This window comes from Anarrhichthys ocellatus, unplaced genomic scaffold (assembly GCF_004355925.1).
Source record: "Anarrhichthys ocellatus isolate YVR2014 unplaced genomic scaffold, GSC_Weel_1.0 scaffold3, whole genome shotgun sequence".
Classification (NCBI taxonomy): Eukaryota; Metazoa; Chordata; class Actinopteri; order Perciformes; family Anarhichadidae; genus Anarrhichthys; species Anarrhichthys ocellatus.
Genome location: NW_022280033.1, coordinates 14,657,238 through 14,679,734, shown reverse-complemented (window position 1 = coordinate 14,679,734; position 22,497 = coordinate 14,657,238). Strand labels below are relative to the sequence as shown.

General features: G+C 43.7%; 1 protein-coding gene across 1 annotated transcript in view; it reads left to right on the top strand.

Annotated features, from left to right (window-relative positions):
- The window catches only part of lyst (lysosomal trafficking regulator), a 61,004-nt gene that overhangs the window by 17,951 nt on the left and 20,556 nt on the right, over nucleotides 1-22,497 (top strand). The window contains exons 5-17 of the mRNA XM_031871844.1: nucleotides 3,425-3,623; nucleotides 7,180-7,270; nucleotides 8,145-10,254; nucleotides 13,740-14,688; nucleotides 14,804-14,989; nucleotides 16,791-16,932; nucleotides 18,894-19,105; nucleotides 19,205-19,271; nucleotides 19,687-19,796; nucleotides 20,554-20,923; nucleotides 21,017-21,173; nucleotides 21,287-21,460; nucleotides 21,562-21,722. Coding sequence (XP_031727704.1) covers nucleotides 3,425-3,623; nucleotides 7,180-7,270; nucleotides 8,145-10,254; nucleotides 13,740-14,688; nucleotides 14,804-14,989; nucleotides 16,791-16,932; nucleotides 18,894-19,105; nucleotides 19,205-19,271; nucleotides 19,687-19,796; nucleotides 20,554-20,923; nucleotides 21,017-21,173; nucleotides 21,287-21,460; nucleotides 21,562-21,722 — 4,928 coding nt within the window. The remainder of the gene's footprint in view (nucleotides 1-3,424; nucleotides 3,624-7,179; nucleotides 7,271-8,144; nucleotides 10,255-13,739; nucleotides 14,689-14,803; nucleotides 14,990-16,790; nucleotides 16,933-18,893; nucleotides 19,106-19,204; nucleotides 19,272-19,686; nucleotides 19,797-20,553; nucleotides 20,924-21,016; nucleotides 21,174-21,286; nucleotides 21,461-21,561; nucleotides 21,723-22,497) is intronic.

Sequence of the window (22,497 nt, the reverse complement as noted above, 5' to 3'; positions counted from 1 at the left end):
TTATGTGATTCGTTTGAATGGGGTTTCTGTTAAAATAATGTCCGAGCTTAAGGCAGTTTAATGTTTCGCTCTGTGAGATCAGCCATTAAAAAAAGTTCCATACTTTAAATCATTGGAGCTTTTGTCTGCAATAATTGAGCACTTAGCTAACAGATGTTGTTAGAAATGGATCACAAACTCCTCAAGTCATGAATATACCGCAGCTGTAAACTCTCTGTTAAGTCTGACTACCCACATTGTTTTTAGGTTGTAGATTTAGCTAATTTCTGATGTTATACTTGTAGTTTGTATAAAACGGTCAGTTTGTAAGTCAGTTAACTTTACCGGGTAAGTCTTTCAGCAGTGTGTTGGAGGGACGTGACCACAGGTTAGCCTCACACCTTCCTTTTATTGATATTAATTACAGTGTTGCGTAAAACCTTTTAAAAGCTGTGTTGATTTGTGGAGATTATCTGAGCAGGAAATATATGAAAGCTGTTTCTTTGGCTTCTCCTGAGTGGCAGATTTAAATTCATCAGACAAAAAAAAAATAAATAAAAAATACACAAAATATCCATCTTGTGCGTGCACATGCTTAATTCCTCATTGTTTGCAGTAGAACCTGATATATTGATGCAGTTAATCATGTGGATGAACCATGTTTGCTTCCATGAAATCATGATAGCTCTTGACACTCTGTTAACCGTGCACTGTGCACACAGGAATCATGGTTGAAAACACTGTATGATGTCCTCTCATATGAGCTGGAGCCACGCTAACCCAGACAATAGTATTTATTGCTTCATGTGTCCTTTAATTTCTCCAGAAAACCTTTTGTTATGACCAATTAAAACGGGTATTTCATTAGTTTTGCCCACATCGAAGGAGCCAGTTCTGAGTGGAGCCTCCACCATGAAAGTAACTGAGTTGGAGTAACAAGCTTCTTAGTCTTTTGCAGCATGAAGATATCATGGAACCCATTATCGCTGTTTTCTAGTCCTGTAATCAGTGTCATGGAGGAGTGATGAAACTACTGAGAGGATGGATTTGAGATAATGCTTTGAATATGCTGTGTTTTAAAAATCTGACAGGTATTTCTTTCGTTGCGCTATCCTTATTTCTTGGCGATGCAGCCTGAAATGTCAATATATGACGGCTGTTTGTTTTTGAAGGCGCTGTGTAATTTAATAATATATTCATGTAATACATTTCTCCTCTCCCTAGCCTTTTAAATTGAGGCGTATACCGCATGTGTGTGTTGGATAAAGCAATACAAACACTGGCGTCATTCTAAATTCTGACACTCGTATCTTTACAATGTCCCCACATAGTGTAGCAAATATATGCAACACGTGGAATCATGAATCAGCATCTTTCTCAGTTCTCGTGCCACGGATACAACGTATCTGTGGGTCGGTCTCATGGTGAATTATCCACAGAGGGAAAGTTGTAAAGCTGGAGTCAGTGTTGTAGTTTCTGAGCTGTAGGTGCCTCTGGCTTACTCGTAGGAATGTAAAAGGGGATTTCTGAATGTGCACCTCCACATGTAGTTTACTCTAAGATGCTGCTTTGGCCACAACCTTCTCCTTCCCATAGACGCTGTATATGACAAGTGGACGTAGTCCCAGTGACGTCACCCATTGGTTTGTGGACAAGCCGAGGTTGTCACTTGCTCTTTTCTCCAAGTTTGCAGTGCATATCTTCTCTTTTCACAGTCAAGTGGTAACCTCTCTGTAGGACTAAAAAATCATTTCCTATGTATCTGTGGTGTATAAACTGTATAGTGACTCCTAAATAAGAGTAGAATTCAGGCCTTGCTGAAGTGGAAATGTCCTCAAATATTATCTCAAGAGTGGACATTTGTTTAGCCAATTATTTTTGGAAACCTTGCGGTCTTGATTGGAACTACAAATACAACTGGAATACATAAAACAATAAAGTGACCGTCAGATGTCATAAAAACATGGTTTGTACATCGGTTGGTTTCATCTTTTAATATAGAGTACTCGATGCTTCATCACGCCTAACTTGTCTCTTTTTGGTGCTTTTGCTAGTTGATCCTAGTTGGCCTGTTTGTGCCTAAAAAAAAAAAAATAAATAAAAATTCCCGGAACAGTTGTAGTGCAGTAAACAAAGGCTGTTACTGTGGATCATGGTTGATTACTGAGGTCTTACACAGGGCAACGGGGGCTCGTCAGTCTTCCCAAGCGCAGTCCCCTCACCATGTGACATCACATGCTTTCATGTGATACGCTGATCTGCTGCGAATCTGGAAAGCTTCCATTTGAAATTCCAATTTAATGGAATTTGTGCTGCAGAACAGAATATACAGTCAGCAGTCGTGTGAGGAGGTATGCAGAGCTGCAGTCATGCTCGGAGCAAACACAAGATGACTGGAAGGAAACCGTAAGAAATGAGGTTTTCTTGACTTAAACACTTGTTTTAGATTTCATTAACCCAGCACTCCTCTACGCATTATATCATGTCGGTATTATTTTGTAAGTAGGTTTGTCTCAGAGCAGCACCGTAACAGCAGAACTGTGAACAAGTAAAAGTTATTTGGTTACTGTCTGATGGAATCAGTTAAGGCTCAGTCCTGATGTTTTTTTATTCATGTTGAGCTGTGTCATTGGGGCTGTCCTGTAAAGGGGGAGTGTATCTTCAACAGTGAATGGAGAGCAATGTGAGGTGTGTGTCTTGTGTTGAGTCCGACAGCTTATTGTCAGGTACGTTTAGAGGAACTCGTGATTGTGGCAGACATCGGCGTACTTGGAACAACTGGATGATCTAGACATCGCCCTGCTTAGGCGTTCTGAAGGATTGACTTTGGCTTTTTTCTTGAATCTCACTCTACTTGTCTCTTAGTTGGTATCCAGGCGTACCCATTATATTGACCCCAGCAGAACGACTAGTATTAATAAACTGCAGCTTTATCACATTAGTACAATTAAAGATACAATCCCAAAGAAACTTTTGTATAAACTTCACAAAACTGTCGTTTTTGTAAACCGTTTGTTTCATAGCATTTCATCTCGACACACGATGGCAAAAGGTATCGTTTTTAAAAACCTGCGAGAGTTAAAACTTAACAGACAAGATGAGTGATGTGTATCTGCTACTTTCAAATTCTTAATAAGCATTCAAGTATCGCAGGATAAGTGTGATTATTGTGTTTTTATTGAGAATGTGAACTCTGGTTTTCCTTGAGATCCCTTCCATAACTATATTTAGATACATCTGTTTTGGTAAATTTAGAAGAAGTAAAGTATGGGACTTGGTATTTTTAAGGAGGCGAAGATTATTTCACAACTTTTCATTTTTATTCACAGTATTAAATAAAAAATCATGCAGCTACCCAAAAAAATTACATTTATTGGTTTCTCTCATGAAGGACGACCTCATGTTCCCACATTGTAGCTTCAAGTTAAGATGTCTTCTGTTGCAGCTCAGACATGAGTGGGGCCAGTAACACACTGGCGAGAGAGTTCCTGACCGACGTGCATCAGCTATGCAGTGCGGTGGCCCAGAGAGCGGAGGCACGGGAGGAAGATGAGGAGGAGAGTCACATGGTGGCGCTGGGAGAGTACCTGGTCAGGGGGCGGGGCTTCTTGTTGCTCAGCACCCTGGACTCCATCATTGACCAGGTGAGGATGCTCAAGGCCACAAATGAGTCATCATGAAAAATGTCCATACTGACCAGTCAAGATCAGCATTCTTCATTCCCTAGAGCCCACGTCATACAGTATGAAAATATATGTATGTATGTATGTATGTGTATGTATGTGTATATGTATATATGTGTATATGTATGTATGTGTATATGTATATATGTGTATATGTATATATATGTGTATGTATATATGTATATGTGTATGTATATATGTATATGTGTATGTATATATGTATATATATATTACTACTGTAGTTCAATTCAGTAATATTCACACTAAGCTTTAGGCCACAGCTTTTAGTTTCACATCATGCCTCATATTTCTTAAATCAATCTATTAAACTTTTCACGCAGTTGTTTAATATCAGCAGGACAAATTCAAATTTCCACACATAAGCCAATGCTGCGACTTATCTCCGTTCATCAAAAAGGAAATTCCAAATGGAGTTAGTGAACGAGATCCAGTGTAATGCTAACACGAGTTAACAGAAACAAAGATTATGCTAACATAACATCAGACAGACGTCAGATGGTAAGATTAACGAGGCATCTGATGGTCACAGTGCAATAAAACCCATCAGTGAAACATGTAGAACATACTGTGAATTTATAGTTTCACAGGAATTAACTTCACTTCATGTTTTGTTTTTAATACCCTGCTGACATTTAATTTTTCACATTAGGAGATGCTTATATTTTCATGCCTGTACCTAAACTCAGACATCACTTTGATTCAAAACACTCTACCAATTTATTTTACCACCACATGGAACATGTTGTCTCTGTATTTGTTTAGTGGCCTTTTGGGCTTCCTCTCTACATCTGTGGCGGGTGCTACTAAAGTTTGCAGATGATCATATCTATAAATCTATAAAGGGAAATGAGCTCTGCAGTGCCCATAAGTTGTTTGATTTTCTGATTGATTGCAGAAAGTCGGTCTCTACGTTCTGCTGCTGTCGCACGCAGGACGTTGACGCTGATATGCAAATCCATTTAGAACAGTTGACAGCAGTGTCGCGTAACATTTTTACAACCGATCTTTATATCGCATGACACACTCGGGCCATACCAGACAATTGCAGATAAAGATCAGGCTACACTAATGTTTTGGTATTGTTCTAAGATTAGAATCCAGTGGTGGCTGCGTAGGATTGTTTCTGGCTTCTGTGTTCCAAAAATACACGATAACTTCACTGCGGTCAGAAAACAGTTTGCTCTATGACTTGCTGCACGCACAGTCGAGGTGAAGTCATTTCAGAAAGTTTAGAAGAAACGCCAACTATTTCCATCTGAACCACTTTATTCAAATGGAGGATATAGTTCAAGGATCTTTTTAAGGTGACGCCATCATAAAATCTGTTGAGAAACATTCAAAGCTTAATTCGAAAAAAACCTCAAAATTACAAATTTTATATATATATATATATATATATATATATATATATATAAATAAAATAATATAATGTTTTTATAATATAATACACACAATATATCAGTATTACTCTCTTTTGAAATGGGTTTCACAGATATTGTTTGGACCTGGTTAGGTGGAAATACTGAACCATGAAGGGCAAAGGTGGCCAATCTGTTTGTTGCCGCCTATCTACAACAGTGAGTTGTGAGCACTTTATTTAGGTGCTCGTGTTAAGTGATAGGAAGGGCTTCACAGAAGCAGGTATTGTTTGCCCTGTTAAATGGCACCAGACTGTGACAGAGCCCAGTGTTTCCTCTGCCTTGTGCTGGTTCAGCGGAGCCCAGGCGACACTGGAATCACTGTGTTTGTGTATTGATCTTATTGGTGAGTGTTTTTGGGGTCAAGTAACCGTTTAGTAGATGCTCCTCTCCAGGGTGAGTCATGTAGCTTTCAAAAGGTTCTCTCGGCTGCAGAGTGAAAGACCGGATCACCAAGTTAAGTTATTTTGCCGCCAAACGGTCTTTTCAATAAGAAGTCTATAATCCTCTGACTTAAAGTAACGACTGCATTATTGAAAGAGATATTATAATGTGCTGAATGTGACCCTGTGTGTCGGCATCCCTCGTATCGTTCACATCCTTCAGCTAATTTCACACACATTCATGATGTTTTCTCCTTTTAATGGGAGCCTTCGGTACTGAATTGTAATGCATTCATTCGTTAGTTTTTTTACGACAAGCTCCAGCTGTGTGTGTGTCGACTGTGTGCGTCAGCTGTGGGCTGGATGGAGCCGAGCCTTCGGTGGCAATCGGGGTCAGGCACTTTATAAACACTTATTTACTTGTTGTTTGTAAGAACTTGGGGGTTTTGCAAAATGTGCTTTCACACTATGATTCAATTCTGTCTCTGTAAGATTTTCCTCATGTAAGACTCTTTTTCAATAAAACTATTCCACACATAACCAGTGTGGAATAGTAACATGAAATATAATTGTCTATAAATTATTTTGTACCGGTATGTGAATGTCGGGGATATACGTTTATGCATATTTTTCCGCTGACCAAGTGTTAAATGTCAGCCAACTGTCATCTCAGAGTACATCATCAACTGAATAATTCAAAAGGCAAACGCTTAGTGACAACCAGATAAAAGGCTGTATGATTTACAGCCGGAGGTGGTTAGAGGTGGAGATACACCAGTCGATCTGCCAGGCTGATGTATGTACGGATCTTAGTTTTTTAAAGATATCATATCCGTGTACAGAAATGCCAAACGAGGTTTGAGGTAATTTCTGTAACCATCACATATGTTATTTTATGACACTGTAAAATGTCCTGCTCAGTATGTCGGGATCTTGGTAGCCGAATGGTTACAGCGCATGCTGTGTAACTTGGATGTTGCCGGTTTGATTCCAGCTGGTGACCTTTATTGCCTCTTTTAAAATAATAAGAGCTATTGGTGAATATATCGCTATCAGATACCGATATCAGTACAATATTAGATTCTCAAATCCAATATTAGCCGGGCTCTAGTTTGAGTGTCAAAAAGCTTACTTGATTAGTGAGTTAAAAATCGGTAACTCATAAGTCAATATTTGGCAGCCATTGGCTTTGCATAAACACCACAAAGGTGACTGACCCATTACCTTGGAGAAACTGCACAACATATAATGAATTAATGATGTTTGTCTTATATAGTGAATAGAAAATAGGAGTACGTTGTTTTTTTAATTAACACATGATGGCGTTGGTTCTCTCTCTGCTGTGAGGTATGCCCTGGGTAGACATGAGATCCCCCAGGTCTTGGAAGTAAGGCCGTCATGTAGTTGCTACATTGCTCCCGGACACATTTCACTGAGGACTAACTAGCCAGCTAGCTAAACGCACACAAATAAACACCTAACTCCTGGAATGGAAACGATGTGGAAAACAGTTGAATTCAGAGTGAAAACTAATCTTAAAGTAGTTCTCTTTGTTGAAAGTCGTGAAACACAAAAGGGACATTTGTGCTGAGTTGATCTTCGTGGGAGTGTCTGGGTGTGACTTCAGAGTGTGACCGAAGGGAGAAGGCAGGGAAACTTTCTAGGTAACCTCAGTTTGTTTTGTTGCACTCTCAGGAACTGACCTGCCGGGAGGAGCTGCTCACTTTGCTGCTGTCTCTGCTACCACTGGTCTGGAAGATCCCTGTGCAGGAGGAAAAAGCCCCAGGTCAGTATTACCACAAATACTTCATGTGAAACTCGATCCCTTGTTCGTGTTAATGTTGAGTTTAACAGCACATTCCTCGTGCTGCCCAGCTGTAAAAGCATGTGACTATCTCTGTCATGGCTTGTAACTAATGACTTCAATTTACATACTTCCTTTTGTGAGTGTACACTTTGCTGCGCATGTTAGTTCTCTGTAATTTGCAAACTTACATTTTGCATACAGTAATATCTTACCGTAATATATTTCCATCTTTTACATAATTCTATGCCACTTATTAAGATTAAGCCATGTTCTGGCATTAGCTTTGGTGGGTTTATGTGAAGGCAGTGGAATGTGTGCACATTGCTTTAGACTGTAAACGGTGTCTGTGAGGTTCTAATCAAGTGACTCATTTTTTATGTATTTGACTTGCTTAACAGTGCAAACAGTGTACTGTGCTCATTTGGCGATGGATGGATTGTGGTTGATCTTTGTAGCCAATGTCTCCATTACGTTGACTCTTACAAACACAAGCAGCCAGTCACACAACAGGAGAGGAGTAGTGGTTGCAGAGGCTTGTGACCTCAGGATGACACTGGTATTTAGTAAAGGACTGCTGATCCAAGCTAACATGAACCCGAGACATTTTTACTTTAATTAATTCCTACTCACTGAGCGTGTTTTAACAAACACAGAATGGCTGTTGACATGCAGCTGAGCTTTATATTACTTTACGTTAAAGTGAAAATGGAGTCTCAATTCCTAAAAATGTGATCTTAAATGTGACACGTGTCATGAATCCTATATCACTTCAGCAGTATTCAATAACAGTATTCAAGTCTCGAGTCTTCATGAATGTCCAGAATGCAACTGACAGATTTCTTTATGTTGACAGATTTCACCCTGCCGTCCCTACTGGAGGTATTCCTCAGCCGGGAGGTGAAGGCTGCCCCTCTCAGAGCAGGACAGAAGGCTGCGACAGATGAACAGAACTCTGGGAAGCGGTCCCGTGTTGGCAGTGGCACCTGGAAGTCGCGGCGGTCACGCAGAACAGCGCAGAGATACTCCGTAAAGGATGCTCGGAAGTCCCAGGTTTCTACCTCCGATTCAGAGGCCAACCCTGAAGACAAAGCCGGCCCAGGCCCCGGTGGTGCCAGGAGCCGAAGGTCACATGGCTCCACCATCCGGGTAAACTGTCAGCATCATCGCTCAGAGGCCTCACAACAGTTAACGTCCACCGCCGCTGCCATCGCAGAAACCATGAGTGCACCATACCCACACCCCCGAGCCCCTGGGTCCCAGATGGTGGACACGGAAACCCTGACAGACCCAGCTGCAATATCAATTTTCAACCGCATGGAAAACTCGCCCTTTGATCTCTGCCATGTGTTGCTTTCCCTGCTGGAGAAGGTCTGCAAGTTTGACATGAGCATCAACCACAACCCTGGCCTGGCAGTCAGTGTCGTACCTACTCTCACTGAAATCCTGACTGAGTTTGGAGACTGCTGTGGTCCAGGAGGAGGCGTTGGAGGTGGAACGGGGGCCGAGGAGCTTGCTGGAGGCTGGACGGAAGAGCCCATTGCACTGGTCCAGAGGATGCTTCTACGCACCATCCTGCACTTGATGTCAGTGGATGTGAGTCAAAGTGAGACCCTCCCAGACAGCCTGAGACGCAGCCTGACAGACCTGCTGAGAGCCACCCTCAAAATCCGAAGCTGCTTGGACAGACAGAGTGACCCTTTTGCCCCTCGGCCGAAGAAGACCCTGCAGGAGGTCCAGGATGACTTTTCATTCTCCCGCTATCGCCACAGGGCGCTACTGCTGCCAGAGCTTCTAGAGGGAGTACTACAAGTGCTGCTGGGTTGCCTGCAGGCTTCCACACCCAACCCCTTTTTCTTTAGCCAGGCGCTGGAGCTCATCCATGAGTTTGTCCAGCACCGCGGCCTGGAGCTGTTTGAGGCCACAGTGCTGCGGCTGGAGGGACTCGGCAGGGCCAGGGATTCTGAAGTAGGAGGTGAGGCTCCAGAGAGGCTACGGGGTCTCATTGCGGGAATCTTTAAGATCATCAGTGCTGTCAAGAAGGCAAAGTCGGAGCAGCTGCATCAATCCGTGTGCGCCAGACGGCGGCACCGTCGCTGTGAATATTCCCACTTCCTGCATCACCACAGAGACCTGTCAGGTTTGCCCGTCTCTGCTTTCAAGCAGGCTGCTCGGCGCAACCCCTTTGAAGAGGATGGAGAAGGCAAGGAAGGGATGGACGGGGACGCAGTGCGTTACCCCGAGCGCTGCTGCTGCCTGGCTGCCTGCGCTCACCAATGTCTGCGGCTCTTGCAGCGATTGTCCCCCAGCGGGCCGGCTGTGTTGCAGGTACTGGCTGGGGTGCAGGCTGTTGGAATCTGCTGCTGCATGGACCCCTGCTCAGTCGTAGGACCCCTGCTGCATGCCTTCCAAGCACCAGGTCTGCGTAGTTACCAGTCCCATGTTCTCAGTGTCCTGGGCAGACTGATCCTCGACCAGCTTGGTGGGGGACAACCCTCAGAGAAAGCCAAGCTGGCCTCCTGTAACATCTGCACTCTGGACAGCAGCCAGCTGCCAGGCCTGGAGGAGACACTGCAGCTCGGGGAACCTTCAGCCGTGTCCACCAGTCTGTGCTACCGCTCCCAGGGTATTCTGCCAAGCGGTGGGGGGGAAGAGGACATGCTGTGGAAGTGGAACGCTCTGGAGGCCTATCAGGAGCTAGTGTTTGGTGAGGACTGGCAGCTGAGCCAGCAGATAGCTGGCCATGTGTGCCACCTGACCCTGCGGGGCAATGCTATAGTGCAGTGGCAGCTCTACACACACATCTTCAACCCTGTGCTGCAGAGAGGGGTAGAGCTGGCCCACCATGCCCAACAGCTGGGCGTTTCCACTGTCTGTACTCAAGTCTGCAGCTATCGCACACAGTGCCTGCCTGTGGAGGTACTACTCATTTACCTGCAAACGTTACCTGCCCTTCTCAAATCAAGGTGAGCGGTTTTACATTTTTCCTTGGTCATCTGTCTTTTCTCAGCAGGATTATGCCAAATATGTTTTGAATTTAATTTCTATTAGGTAGAAAGATCTGTAGCTGCAAGCTGTTCTTGATTTAAGTAAATGTGCAGAAGCACCAATAATGCTATATGTGTTCTGACTAATGTGTCATTACATTAATGTGATGCAGGTGGGTGTTTTTGAAAATTGTTTTGGCAATTTTCTCACTCAAGAAAAGGATACTGCTCCTTTTTATACTACCACATAAAGCAAATGTAATCAGCCAGCTCAAAGACGACACCTAATCCACTCGGGCATTGTTAGTCATTAGATCTGTCTATCCAGGTCATTGCTAATTGATGCTAATCAATAATTTATTACAGCTTTGTGTACTGAGTGACAGATGGAAGATTAGTGACTGTTTATGTAACACTGTGACGAGTGCAGTATTCTGGCTGAAACAGGTGCTTGTGGTATTTGTCCGAACACATTTAACAAAATTCTGCCAAAACAGAATTGGTATAATACTGTATTAATTTAGTTTTTTATCGGTTGAATATTGAGTTCTCAGCTTTGAGACGATCAAGAGACATGCAGGTTGTTAAACACTGAACTGCCCATATGTGTGAATGTGGTGTCCTGTCTGTGTGAGACCTGTCTCGGTTATAAATACCGGCTCGTGCCCAATGCATGCTGGGATAGGTTGAATCCCCGTGCGACCCTAAACAGGATCAGTGTGAATGGAAAATAGATGGATGGGTGCATTGAGGCGGTCTGTCAGCAGTGGGCGTATAGTTTCCATATTAAAATTCAGAGTATGTCATTCTACTCTCTGAAGGTTTTGACTGGCATTCAAAGTCTTTACAGCTGTGATGTTTGTCATCTGAGCCGCTTCAAAAGACACTATAGAGACAATTGTACGTCCTACAGTACAGTACCTAAGTATATACACTTTTTATATTCAGATAAATCTCCATTTATTAGTAGGATATTCCTAAAAAAGACAATGTATCTGATACAAAAGCAATCCCTCTCATCACTTGTGAAGTGTGTGTAAATGTCTGTATATGCACAGACTCTGCAGCCCTCAGCCTGTATTTTCTTATTTTGCTGTGTTCAGCAAGGGCGTCAACCTCTATTAAAAAAAACGTAGCGACCATGTGCCAGATCGTAAGCATCCAAGTAGAGGCTAACAAAACGGTGGACACAGAGCCAAAAACAATTATATAGCAAGCAGACAGTGCTCGTTCTAAAACAAGAGTGAATCTGAGGCTGGCTTTGTTTACCCTCATGTTTTTTTGTTCACCCGTACTCTTTAAAACACTGACAACAGTAATCCACCCCTACAGTATGAGAGGGAATAAAACCATATTGGCTCTTAAATTGAGAGCACTTACTGTTGCTATCAAGTGTAATGTCTCTTTATTCTTTGTTGTTCTAAACAGCTCTGAGAATTCCACTTAATGCAGCTTCTAATTATCCGCTGTACAGTTTATTTAACACATTTAGATTTACTCTGTTTTATCACAATTGCACAACTTTATTGAAACTTCAGGTTGCAGCACACAAAGTGAATAATACAGCGGTTGCTCAAATGTAACGTGCAACTGGTCTTATGAATAATACAACTTTTTGTTCTTGAACATTGGCAACCAAATTGCAATATTCACAACACAGCAAGATCAATAAAAGGATGACTTGTAGAGCAATGCTTACTGAACTGCTGCTTCTGTACAGGGCAGACCGACCCATCCTCGCACATGTACGTTCAGTCACTAGGTTAGAATATACGGCTCAATCTGGTGGGACAATTACATATTTTATAACCGCTCCACCTCAGCCTTCTCCCAAAACTGTTAAATAAAAGTCAGCTGTTTAAAATGTCTCCAAACTGAAGATTCATCATAAACAAGCTGCACTTTTAGCCACATTATCTCTGGGCTCAGTAGTAGACCTTCTATGTGACATTAACCTGGCCGTAAGCACATTCTCCACACTAGCCTGAAGGAAGAACTGAACCTAACTGCCATGTTCAAATGATTGTCAGTGAGTACAAGGATAGGAGAAACTGAGTTAAATATAGACGTACACCTGCTGTGTATTCAAACATTTACAGTTTTTCTGCCCTCTGAGGCTGCCATGTGTATTTTGGTAGTTTGGGAAAATGCTCAGACAATGAGAGTTAAATTGTAAAGTGTTTGGGTGACTCACACACTTCAGTAGTGTATTGAATGGCAAAGGGTAAGATGACGATGAGAGTATTTGAAGCTACAGAAGCTACAGTGTACAGACTGATTTCAAAGCATGCTGTCGCAAGATGACCCGAAAGGTGAGAAATCTTCTCAAAGCTTCACAGCCTCTGAGATCCAACCTGCCTCTTCATCTGCTTGCACTGCTCCTGTACCATCTTTTTTGCAGATGAGAGCATTGAATATTCAGGCTAATGCAGAGTTATTCTGATGAAATTGCACACCACTAATGAAAAGAGGAAATGTTCTGAAAAACCAGAATTATTCAACTCTCCATTGATTTGGAGGAAGACTAGCGAGAGGGTTTGAATTGGAGAAAAAAAAACAGCAAAGTTATTATTTATTAAATTTACACATGTACTGAGCTCAGAGCTTTGATTGAACATCTGTTTCAGTTCCTTAACATACTCTGTAAACAATCTCATGCTGAGATGAAAGTGTTTTTATTGTTCAGTCAGCACATCTCCTCAGTGTTCTCTCTCTTACCAAATGTTGATTTAACCTTCACTCAGAGGTGACTCATTATTCTTTGAGGTAATTTACCCTCCATTGTGGGAGTGTAATTAAGTTTTTTTTTTTTTTTTGTTGTTTTTTTAATCACTGCCTCAATAGCTTGTGCTTACCAGTAGAAGACAAATATAAAAGGGTAAAATGTCAGCTTTGTTTTGCTAAATAAACGTGCGATAACTTCCACACAATGTGACGGAAATGTGTCTTTTGTGGCTCAGTATAATATACGCACAGCAACAAAACCCACATTAGATAACAAAGCAAATGCAGTGTATGAAGCTGGAACTTTACAAATACAGCAGGTTGTGTTCATAAGCAACGGAAGTGTGTACTGTCCTTCACAGTTCATCTGTCATGTTAATAGAAGTCGAGCAATATATTCAAAGGAGTTGTTGTGCCTTCGGGGAAATTATATCTGCAACCCGATGGGAGGAAATGAAATCAGTGAAGGAAGGAGTGTGACGGGTCCTGTGCAGTGGCGGTGGCTTTGCCTCTGATTGACTAGTTTGCAGAGTTTGTTAGATTAGACTAGAGTGCTGCCATTTATTTTAATTGCTGGGAGAGTTTAAAAGTGTGCAGTTCACATCCACCCTTTCTGTCACCATATGAATCCTTTCCTTGACCAGTGAGAGGCACACTGCCTGTATTTATACTGGGTTTGTGTAATGTTCATGTCCATTTTCTGCTTTACTCTGCTAAGTTTCCAATATTTTCTGTTTCAGGGTGATCAGAGACCTTTTCGTCAGTTGCAACGGGCTCAATCAGGTGACTGAGCTCGTCTACCTAGACCAGACACGCTCTTTGGCCTTGAAGGTGTTTGAGACTCTGATAATAGGCATCGGACACCAGCAGGCTGATGGGGTGCTTCAGGAGCTGGAGAGTGCCGATGCTGAAGAAAGGGAGGCCGTCTTGGGCCTGACCGAGGAGCTGGGGTCCCGAGGGGCTGGAGAGGGCCCACAGAGCCTTAGTAAGTTCTACGAAGGCCTAAAGGAGGCGTGCCCGCGTCACAAGAGCCGGAGCGGGCAGGGTCGTGGTCCAGGACGCAGCCGAGCAGAGACCCACCTCCGTGTCATCAACCTCTTCTTGTGCGTGGCCTTCCTCTGCGTCAGCAAAGAGGCCGATTCTGACCGGGACTCAGCCAACGACTCTGAGGACACTTCAGGTTACGACAGTACAGCCAGTGAACCTCTTGGCGGCCGACTGCCTTTCCTGTCCCCAGATTGTGTGGCTCTGCCCTCCAAAGAGCAGTTACGCTGCGCTGCAGATGTTTGGTCGGTGTGCCGGTGGATCTACCTGGCCAGCCCCTTGTTTCAGAGGCAGTTCTTCAGGCTCGGAGGACTGGAGGTCTGCTTGCGCCTCATGGCCATGGTCATTCAGAAACTCTCCTGTAAGACCAAGGATGGGAAAGCAAAGAAAAAGAGGGACGGTAAGGGCAAAGGCAGCCCTGACACCACAGCCCCAGCGGCCTCACTGGGACTGGAGGAGACGACTGGTGATGCAGCCGACGCCCTCGGCACTTCTCCCGCTGAGGGAAAGACCAAAGATCCAGCAAAGAGGCTGGAGGAAGAGTGGCAACTACAAAGTATTCGTCTCCTCGAGGCCCTGCTGGCGATTTGTCTGCACAGTGCCAACTCGTCCCTGCAGAGGATAGAGCCTGAGCTTTCTTATCAGGTATGTAGTTTAATATCCGACTGATCAATCAACTTAATCCCTGACCACATCAACCTCACACAACAAACTTTTATTCTGGCCTCAATTAAACTGTTTTGTCTCCTCTGGTTTATAGCTCCAGTCGGTGGAAGAGACTCTGTTCGAGGTGAGAGACCAGCTCTCTCGCTCCGGGGTGGTGAACTCTGACCTTGCTGTTCCTCTGTTCGACTCTCTCCTGAGAGTGGCCTTGGCAGAGGTGTCATCCTGTCCTGACCCTCCTGAGGAGAAGCCAGACAGGGTGAGTCCTGCCTTGGGAGAAACTGTGAGTGAAGTTACTGCACCTTTTTATGTTCTCAAGTTTTTGAAGCAAGTTGTGTACAAAGAGACAAGTTAAGGTTGTGGGCAGTCAGACCTGATTGCTCTGCAGCTACAGGAGGTGCTCTCCATGTCCAGTGTTACTCTACTCATCTGTTATCTGTCCTGCTGCACAGTCTCTCCTCAATAGAATTTGCTGTTTTTTAAAATTCTAATAAAAACTATAATTTCTTCTTATACTAACTACTCCCTCTTTGTTGCCTTCTACCCATGACGCAAAGTGCCAATGTACACTTCAGTTATCCACTTAGTGAATGTAGCTACAGTTTTATTCGCGGCTATTTGATAACGAGCTAGTGCCCCCCTGGTGGCCTCTGGGTTTGAGGTGCTGACCGTAAATCTTTGTTGCATGCCATTCCCGTCCCCACACACTGCTTCTCTGGCTGAACGCCACGGCAAAATCTAAAGAGCAGTGGTGTTTATTCTGGAGCAAACCGTACAATGAAAGGAAAATCATTTTCCAGCCGAGTCGAGCGTCGGGGCGGCCGTGTATGGCCGCTCGCGCTATGTTGCTAAGCAGCCGTTATCTGCCCGACGTGCAACAGAACAGCAGACGTACATTACGATCGCCCTCGTTTAGACCAAGCAGTGGATGCAAACATGAGCGAGCAGGGTCTCAGTTTGAAACCCAAACAGGTCCCTGATGGTGCTTTGTTTCAAAGATTCTCACTTGTTAATATAGGTTCTTACGACATAGTCGTCACGAACATATCAAAGATTAACTCTGTTGAAATATTCACACGTGTCCTTTAGTCACTGCAACTTCCGCCTTCTTAGTAGCCGCACTAGTACTGCAGGCTACATTAATGAATAGTTCTCAAGACCATGTATGGTTAGGACCAGACATGTAACCGCTTTTATTTGGTCCGGGAAGTGAGACGAATACTAAAAACAACATTCTAGAAAGATCATTATTCATTACTCTGTAAAATGACCTCCCGCCTGGTAGTCGTCGCCTCCTCTCTCACAGCCTTAGATGTGTTTTTCACAAGTCTTAAAATGCCTGTCTGACTAAGCCTGTTCCAACACTGGAGGATTTAGCGTTTTTATATAATAGTGTTACCTATTTCCTAAGAGCTTAGTTCTTTGTCAGTGAGCCCAGCAGAGCGTGATGTTCACTTAACCATAACAAGTATGTGCTATGAAGCGCCAAGATTAGTCTTTCACCGCAAAGTTTGTCCACTGAAGGACTTTTCTTCAAAATGTTCTCTTCACCCACAATTGAATATCAAAGCTGCCGAGTATTATGCAGAAAGGCATAGAGGTGTGTATTACAGTAAACCTCTTCTTTGAACTAGTAAACGGTTTAGAGTTTGACTGTTTACTTGTGTGTGTGTGTGTTTGCCTATGTGCACATATGATGACTGACTGTTCACGTTAAGGCACTGGGCTGTGTGAGTGCCCTGTAGATCAGCTGATATTCGTCTCATGACCAGAATCGTGTACTTTTTTTTTTTTTTTTTCCCCTCCTCACTTGAAAACATTTTGTTGGCTATTTATTTGCTGTATTAGTGAAAGGACCGCTGCTTGTCATGCGTAGTATGTTTTAGCATAACATTCTTAGTCTAGGACATTTTTTTTTTATAACCGCATTGGGTAAGCTCTTGCGAAATGTTGTTTTTATCTCACCAACAGCTTGGCTGGGCAATGATGTTGTTGCATTTCGATTGTGAGGGATTAGAATTCATGACTTCTTCTCGCCTCCCCTCCTCTTTCTTCCTCTTCTTCTCGCACTCTGTTTCCGCCAGAAGCTCCAGGTGGTTCCAGCAGGCGATCTGTCCGAGGAGGTGGACGAGGTGCAGAGCTGTGGCGTTAAGCCCCCGGGGGAGGAGGAGGGCTACGACGCCGACAGTGAAAGTAACCCTGAGGACATGGCCAAGCAGGACGAGGGTAGGTCCACACATGCTGCAAAACCACACACACACACACACACACACACACACACACACACACGCACTCCTCTTTAAGAATCCACAGCTACGGCACACACCTGACTGCTCCTAACGATAGTATCTAACTGGTTAAACGCTACTTGGGTTGTTTGCTTTACGTGCAAGTCTTCCCCTGCAGATTCTTTTCACTCTTTTTACTTCCCCGGGATTATTTAAGGAACGCTTTAAATCTCTTTCTCAATGTACTCCGTCTTCTGCAACATTTGTTTTTGTTTGTGATAAATGTCAACAGACTAATCTTGATGGATGGAGAGGTCTCAACCTCTAAATCTGCTGATTTCCGTCCCTGGGAAATCTTGCTTCTCCCACTGTTGAATTGATCACTCAATGCATTTGTTGAATTATTATTCATTAATGCATTTCCTTGCATTTACTCGAAGGATTTTGTGTTGAACAGCATCATGGTTTCTTAAGAAATGTGCAGTGCAAAACACACATCCTCATTTGGTTTGCCGTGGAGGATGTTTCGCAATAACAAGTGGCTAGTTTCTATTTCGCACATATGACAGAGCAGAAACGGGCCCGAGCACTTTATTCCCTTCACAACAGCCTCTTGTGTTCGCTCTGTCTCTCCACTCTGGTCTCACCGGTTAAGAACGTGGCCTCATTACAGCCTTTTTTCCTTCTTCATCCCCTCAGAATACAATCATTGTTTTACGTTTTACAACTGCAGGCAGCTACACTCTGTGGCCTCATGAGCTGGATCTTGTGACTTTAAGTCGCCATCAAATGGAGACTTTAACTTCCTGGAAATCTTATTCGTCCTGGAAAACAGTGGATCCTAAAGGGAGAATTACCCGCCTTTTTATCTGGATGTTTAATCAGTGCTGATGGGGAATGTAGTCCACTGAAGAAAAACCTCTAGATTTTGCCTACCAGGATGCATTGTGCGTGAGCTGCGAGTTCGCTGCGTCTGATAAATAAACAAAATGAATTCACAAAATTTCAATTAAGGAGATACAACATACAACCGTGCACCTTCTCAATTCAAGTTTCTCTCTTACACCGAACACAGACGGGCTTAATTGCCTTGTTAACCCATCATAAAACACACTTCATTCAAACTGAACAGAAACAAAGATACCTCCTCAAATGTATCAAATACATGTGACAAATACTTGAATTAATCCCAACCCAGGCAGTAATAGTCTGTTCTTCCTCTCATATCAAACAGCCTATCTCTCTATGTCATTGAACAGTATGTAAATTAAATATAATCTATTTAAAATGCCTTTTTCTTTAAGTTTTTTGTTTTTCAAAAACATTGGTTGCCAGTGTGTGGTTTATTAGTAGTGCTTTTGAATTTTTTTTTTTTTGTATTAAATATTTCTGGGGGGTTTTGCTTGATTAACAGGTGTCTTAATCTATCACAGACAACTGTGAAAATTACAATTAAATGCAAACTGGTGGTTTGCTGCAATTAAATTCAACCTCGGACCAAACACATTTTTTCACAAAATGATATTAAGGGATACCAGGATGGCAGTCTGTGTGTGACACATATATACTGTATATATAAGTATACAGCAGTATACCTTGTATCTGGATGTGTGAGTGTTCCATGGAGGCAGACTGTGTAGCTGTGCAGAGGGAGAGAGCTTCATTAATATAAGGAGGTCCCAGCAGCTGTGTGAGAGCCTGCAGGGCTGCTCTCCTGTAAATCATGAGGGGGACTCCTCTGCTGCTCTGAGGCTGCTGAGCACAGGACTAAGGCTAATTCATTTTCATGTGCTGCCTTCAAGATGCGAGGATGAAGCTGAAGCAAGGTATGCCTGTGGATTGTGAAGATGTTTAAGCAACATGGCAGGCCAGTCAGCTTGACGATTACCGTCTCTCTGTGTGCTCGTCTCTTGTTGTGTCTCTGATCTTGCCCTGGTGTGTGTGTGTTGGTCCTCTTAGGTGTGAAGGTGGAGTCTGCTGTGCTGCATGAGTTTGTGGCGGTGGGGGACGGGCCCAGGGGTGGCGTGCTGCTCTTCCCGGAGATCTGCACGATGGAGCTGAAGTTGCTGGCCACTGGCTCCCCAGACCTGGAGGTTCTGAGCCATGTGTTTCACAGCCTGCTGGGTGCGGTACGCGCAAACCACCGCAATGCTGCCCTGCTCTACGACCAGGTCAGACTGACCGCTCCTTCTTCTTGGTACTACTCTTGTTTGTCTCGCTTTTCTCCTCAACTGAGGAATATGACCGACACCTTGTTCTGTTCCTCACAGGGAGGAGTCAAAACCATCCTGTCTGGCTTTCACAACATCCTCAGCCAAACAGACCCCTCCTTTACAGGTTTGTTATTTATTCTGGCTTATTTTTATCTTGTATGACAGTGTAGGATATTATTCACGTGTGACATCTAAGGGAAAAAAACTGTGTCCACTCAGTTTGCTGTTTTTTCCCGTTTTTTTCCCTGCTGTTGACATTGCGACTGGGTCCTCAGGGTTCAAATGTCATATTCAATCTGAATAATTTGAGTAATTCTTGGGGAAATCGGTACCCATTGGATTGATTTCATATAGAGAATTTATGTTTATCTCATTTGGTGTTGTAAGATATTGTCACGTGTCCTTTTTGTTTTATTTGTTTTGCTGAGAGCAAAGAAGGCAGTGATGCTGTTTTGCTTTTTTTGCCTGTGGTCTTCTGGTGCATGCCCAAGTGAATGAAAACTGTTTACGTAATCTGCTCTTCATTGGTCTACATTCAGATTGCCAGACTGTGCTAGTGGAGCTGCTGGTTGCCATGGTGAGCCAGCGAATCACAGCGGAGGAACTGGCTCTGTTGATTCGCCTCTTCCTGGAGAAGACCCCACCTACTGTAAATAACTCCGTCAGTCACTCAGCAATGTACTGTTGGCTTACGTTCAGGGTGTTGACACTGATGGCTTATGATCACGCTGTCTGCCCATTCAATTTTTCAGAACTCATTTTTACAACACCCTTCCTGTCACGCTCTCTTCTTCTCACTTCCTGGTTCTTTAAGACTCATCAACACATAATGCTCCCTTGGGCCAAACTTCATTCTATATACGATAAACACCAACGTGTGCAGAACAGATGTGATGCTACAATTTATTACCACGTAGCGGCCGGTGTTTGATTGGAATCCGGCAGCAGACATCAATAATAACCTGTCTTTGAGAAGTAGGTTCCCAAAAGGGAAGACGGGGGTTTATTTTTAACCATGTGAACAAAATGACGTGTGACCTTTGTTTTCCGTCTATGAAAATGAGACATATCAGTGACTACAGTTGCCACTTATGATTGCCACTTTTTACTTGCTACTTTTTTTGTACTGCTTCACAGGATGTTCTATTTTAAAAAGTATGTTTTGCTGCATTTGATCAAGACTCTCAGGGTGACCACAGCCTTAATGCTGAGCTGTTTTAGATTGATCCCACTGTTATAACAAATATACTACTTAGTAATGTGTGTATCCGTTTGTTTCTTAATTTGCTTCACTTTTTTTAGGGATTAAAAAAAAAGAGTTGGCACAAATTGATCTAGTGTTTTCATTATCAAATCTAAAATGATAGACTGTCCTTCTCACTCCCCGTTTACTTTGTTACCTGCAGGAGATTTTACTGAAAGGCATCCTACAAATCGTTGAAGCCAACGTGAATATAGAACCTCTTCACTTCCTGTCCTTTCCTATAATGCTTGGGGCTTCGACCCCAGGAGGGGTGTCCACTGGCTCCAGACCAAACGGGGCTGCCGGAGGGAAAAGTGTTGGTTTGCTCTGGAAGGGCAAACTGTCCCCTGGGCGCAGGGAGGGTGATGCCGAGTACAGACCAAGCCACCTCCGTTCCTCTCCCTGGCACATTGCTCCCCTCCACTTGCCCCTCGTAGGGCAGAATTGCTGGCCCCACATGGCTAGCGGCTTCAGTGCCTCTATGTGGCTCAGAGTGGCAGAGCATGAGGAGAAGGATGGGGAGAAAGACAAGGGTGAGACACAGATCCTTCACCTAAACGTTTTTTATGCCTGAAGTCCATCAATAAATGAACTTATTTTGAGATTGTTTTATCATTGTTTTCCAGAGGAGAGTAACGTTCCTGCAGCTGAGTCCCACCATGGCTCCTCTCAGGCTGGGGCGAGATTACTAGAGGAAGGTCTCATTCATATCCTGTCAATGGGCTCCAAGGCACTGATGCTTCAAGTGTGGGCAGACTTCTCCACAGGCTCCCTCACATTCAGGTGAGCTCCAGCATAGACTACAGTCCCGAAGATGTGTGTGACGAATGGGCTGCTATTTCTCAAGTATTCATAGTTTATGGACCTTGAAGTACTGTAATGTGCTGTTCCCCCAGGATTTGTATAGACCCAAACGATGAGATAAAAGCAGGGCTGCTGGCGCAGGCCGACTCTGGTGAGGAACTACTGAGAGCGGGGCAATGGCAGCACCTCGGCCTCACTTACACCCAGCAGCCAGAGGGCAAGAAGAACATCCATGGCCGTGTGGTTGTCTGGGTGTGCGGCATCAGGTGAGGATCGTGTAACAGCAAGAGTAAGACTGTGGCAGTTTAGTTTAAAGTCTGGTGAATTAGTGAACATTAATCTTAACTTGTCATGCTCTCTGTTTCAGGAAATGCGAGGTGTCTTTGGACTACACCCTTCCAAAAAAGTCCAGTTTATCATCTGACAGCAACAAAACCTTCTGCATGTTGGGCCACTGTACGCCGTCCTCTGAGGATCCGTTGATGCAGAGTAGACGCTGGAGCATGGGCACCGTGCTTCTCTTCAACGGTAGGACCTCCTGTCTTCTTTATCTAACTGGAATCACGTGTCTATAAGCTCTTACACACTTAATGCCAGAACGGTCGCTCATCATATTTCTACATTCTTATGTGCAATCTGTCGTAATCATTTTGATCTGTTCCACCTCAGTGCTGCTCCCTGGTGGTGCATTACACTGATTACCAACATCTCTCTAATAAGCAGTATGTACTGTACATAAATGTACGGTAATGTTTTGTGGTGCAGTTATAATTTTAAAGCGTAACCGGTCTAGTGGCTGTAAAAGGCTGTTGCTGGTATGATGTGTTGCGTGCTGTAGATTCTCAGCATTCTCACGGGAGGCTAACTGAATACTTCTCTTGTTGCCTCTAATTGGCTGTGAACGGTTTGCCTCTCTGCGATCTCAGCCTGTGAACCTAACTGATGGCTTTGCACCAGCTTAGCCTCTGCTGTCGTAGGTAGCAGTTTCTTCTTGGAAGAGAAGGATCGTGAGATTCATCAAAGTTTCATGAAAACAAGAAATAAAACATCAAGGTGTACCATGGCTTCTCGCTTTGCGTCACGTCATATTTTATTACTGCTTTGGTTATTGATGGAATGATATGAATCATTTACTCGTGGGGTTGATTTTCCATGTTGGATTTTCCACAATTATGTTTTCGAGCTTCCGTAACAACAGATTTCCTGTTTTCCTCATTAGGAGATTACTTGTAATTGTAACTCTTCCTCCCCCCCCACCACCCCCCCCCCACCCCCCCCCCTCGGCTCCGCCACACCCGCTACC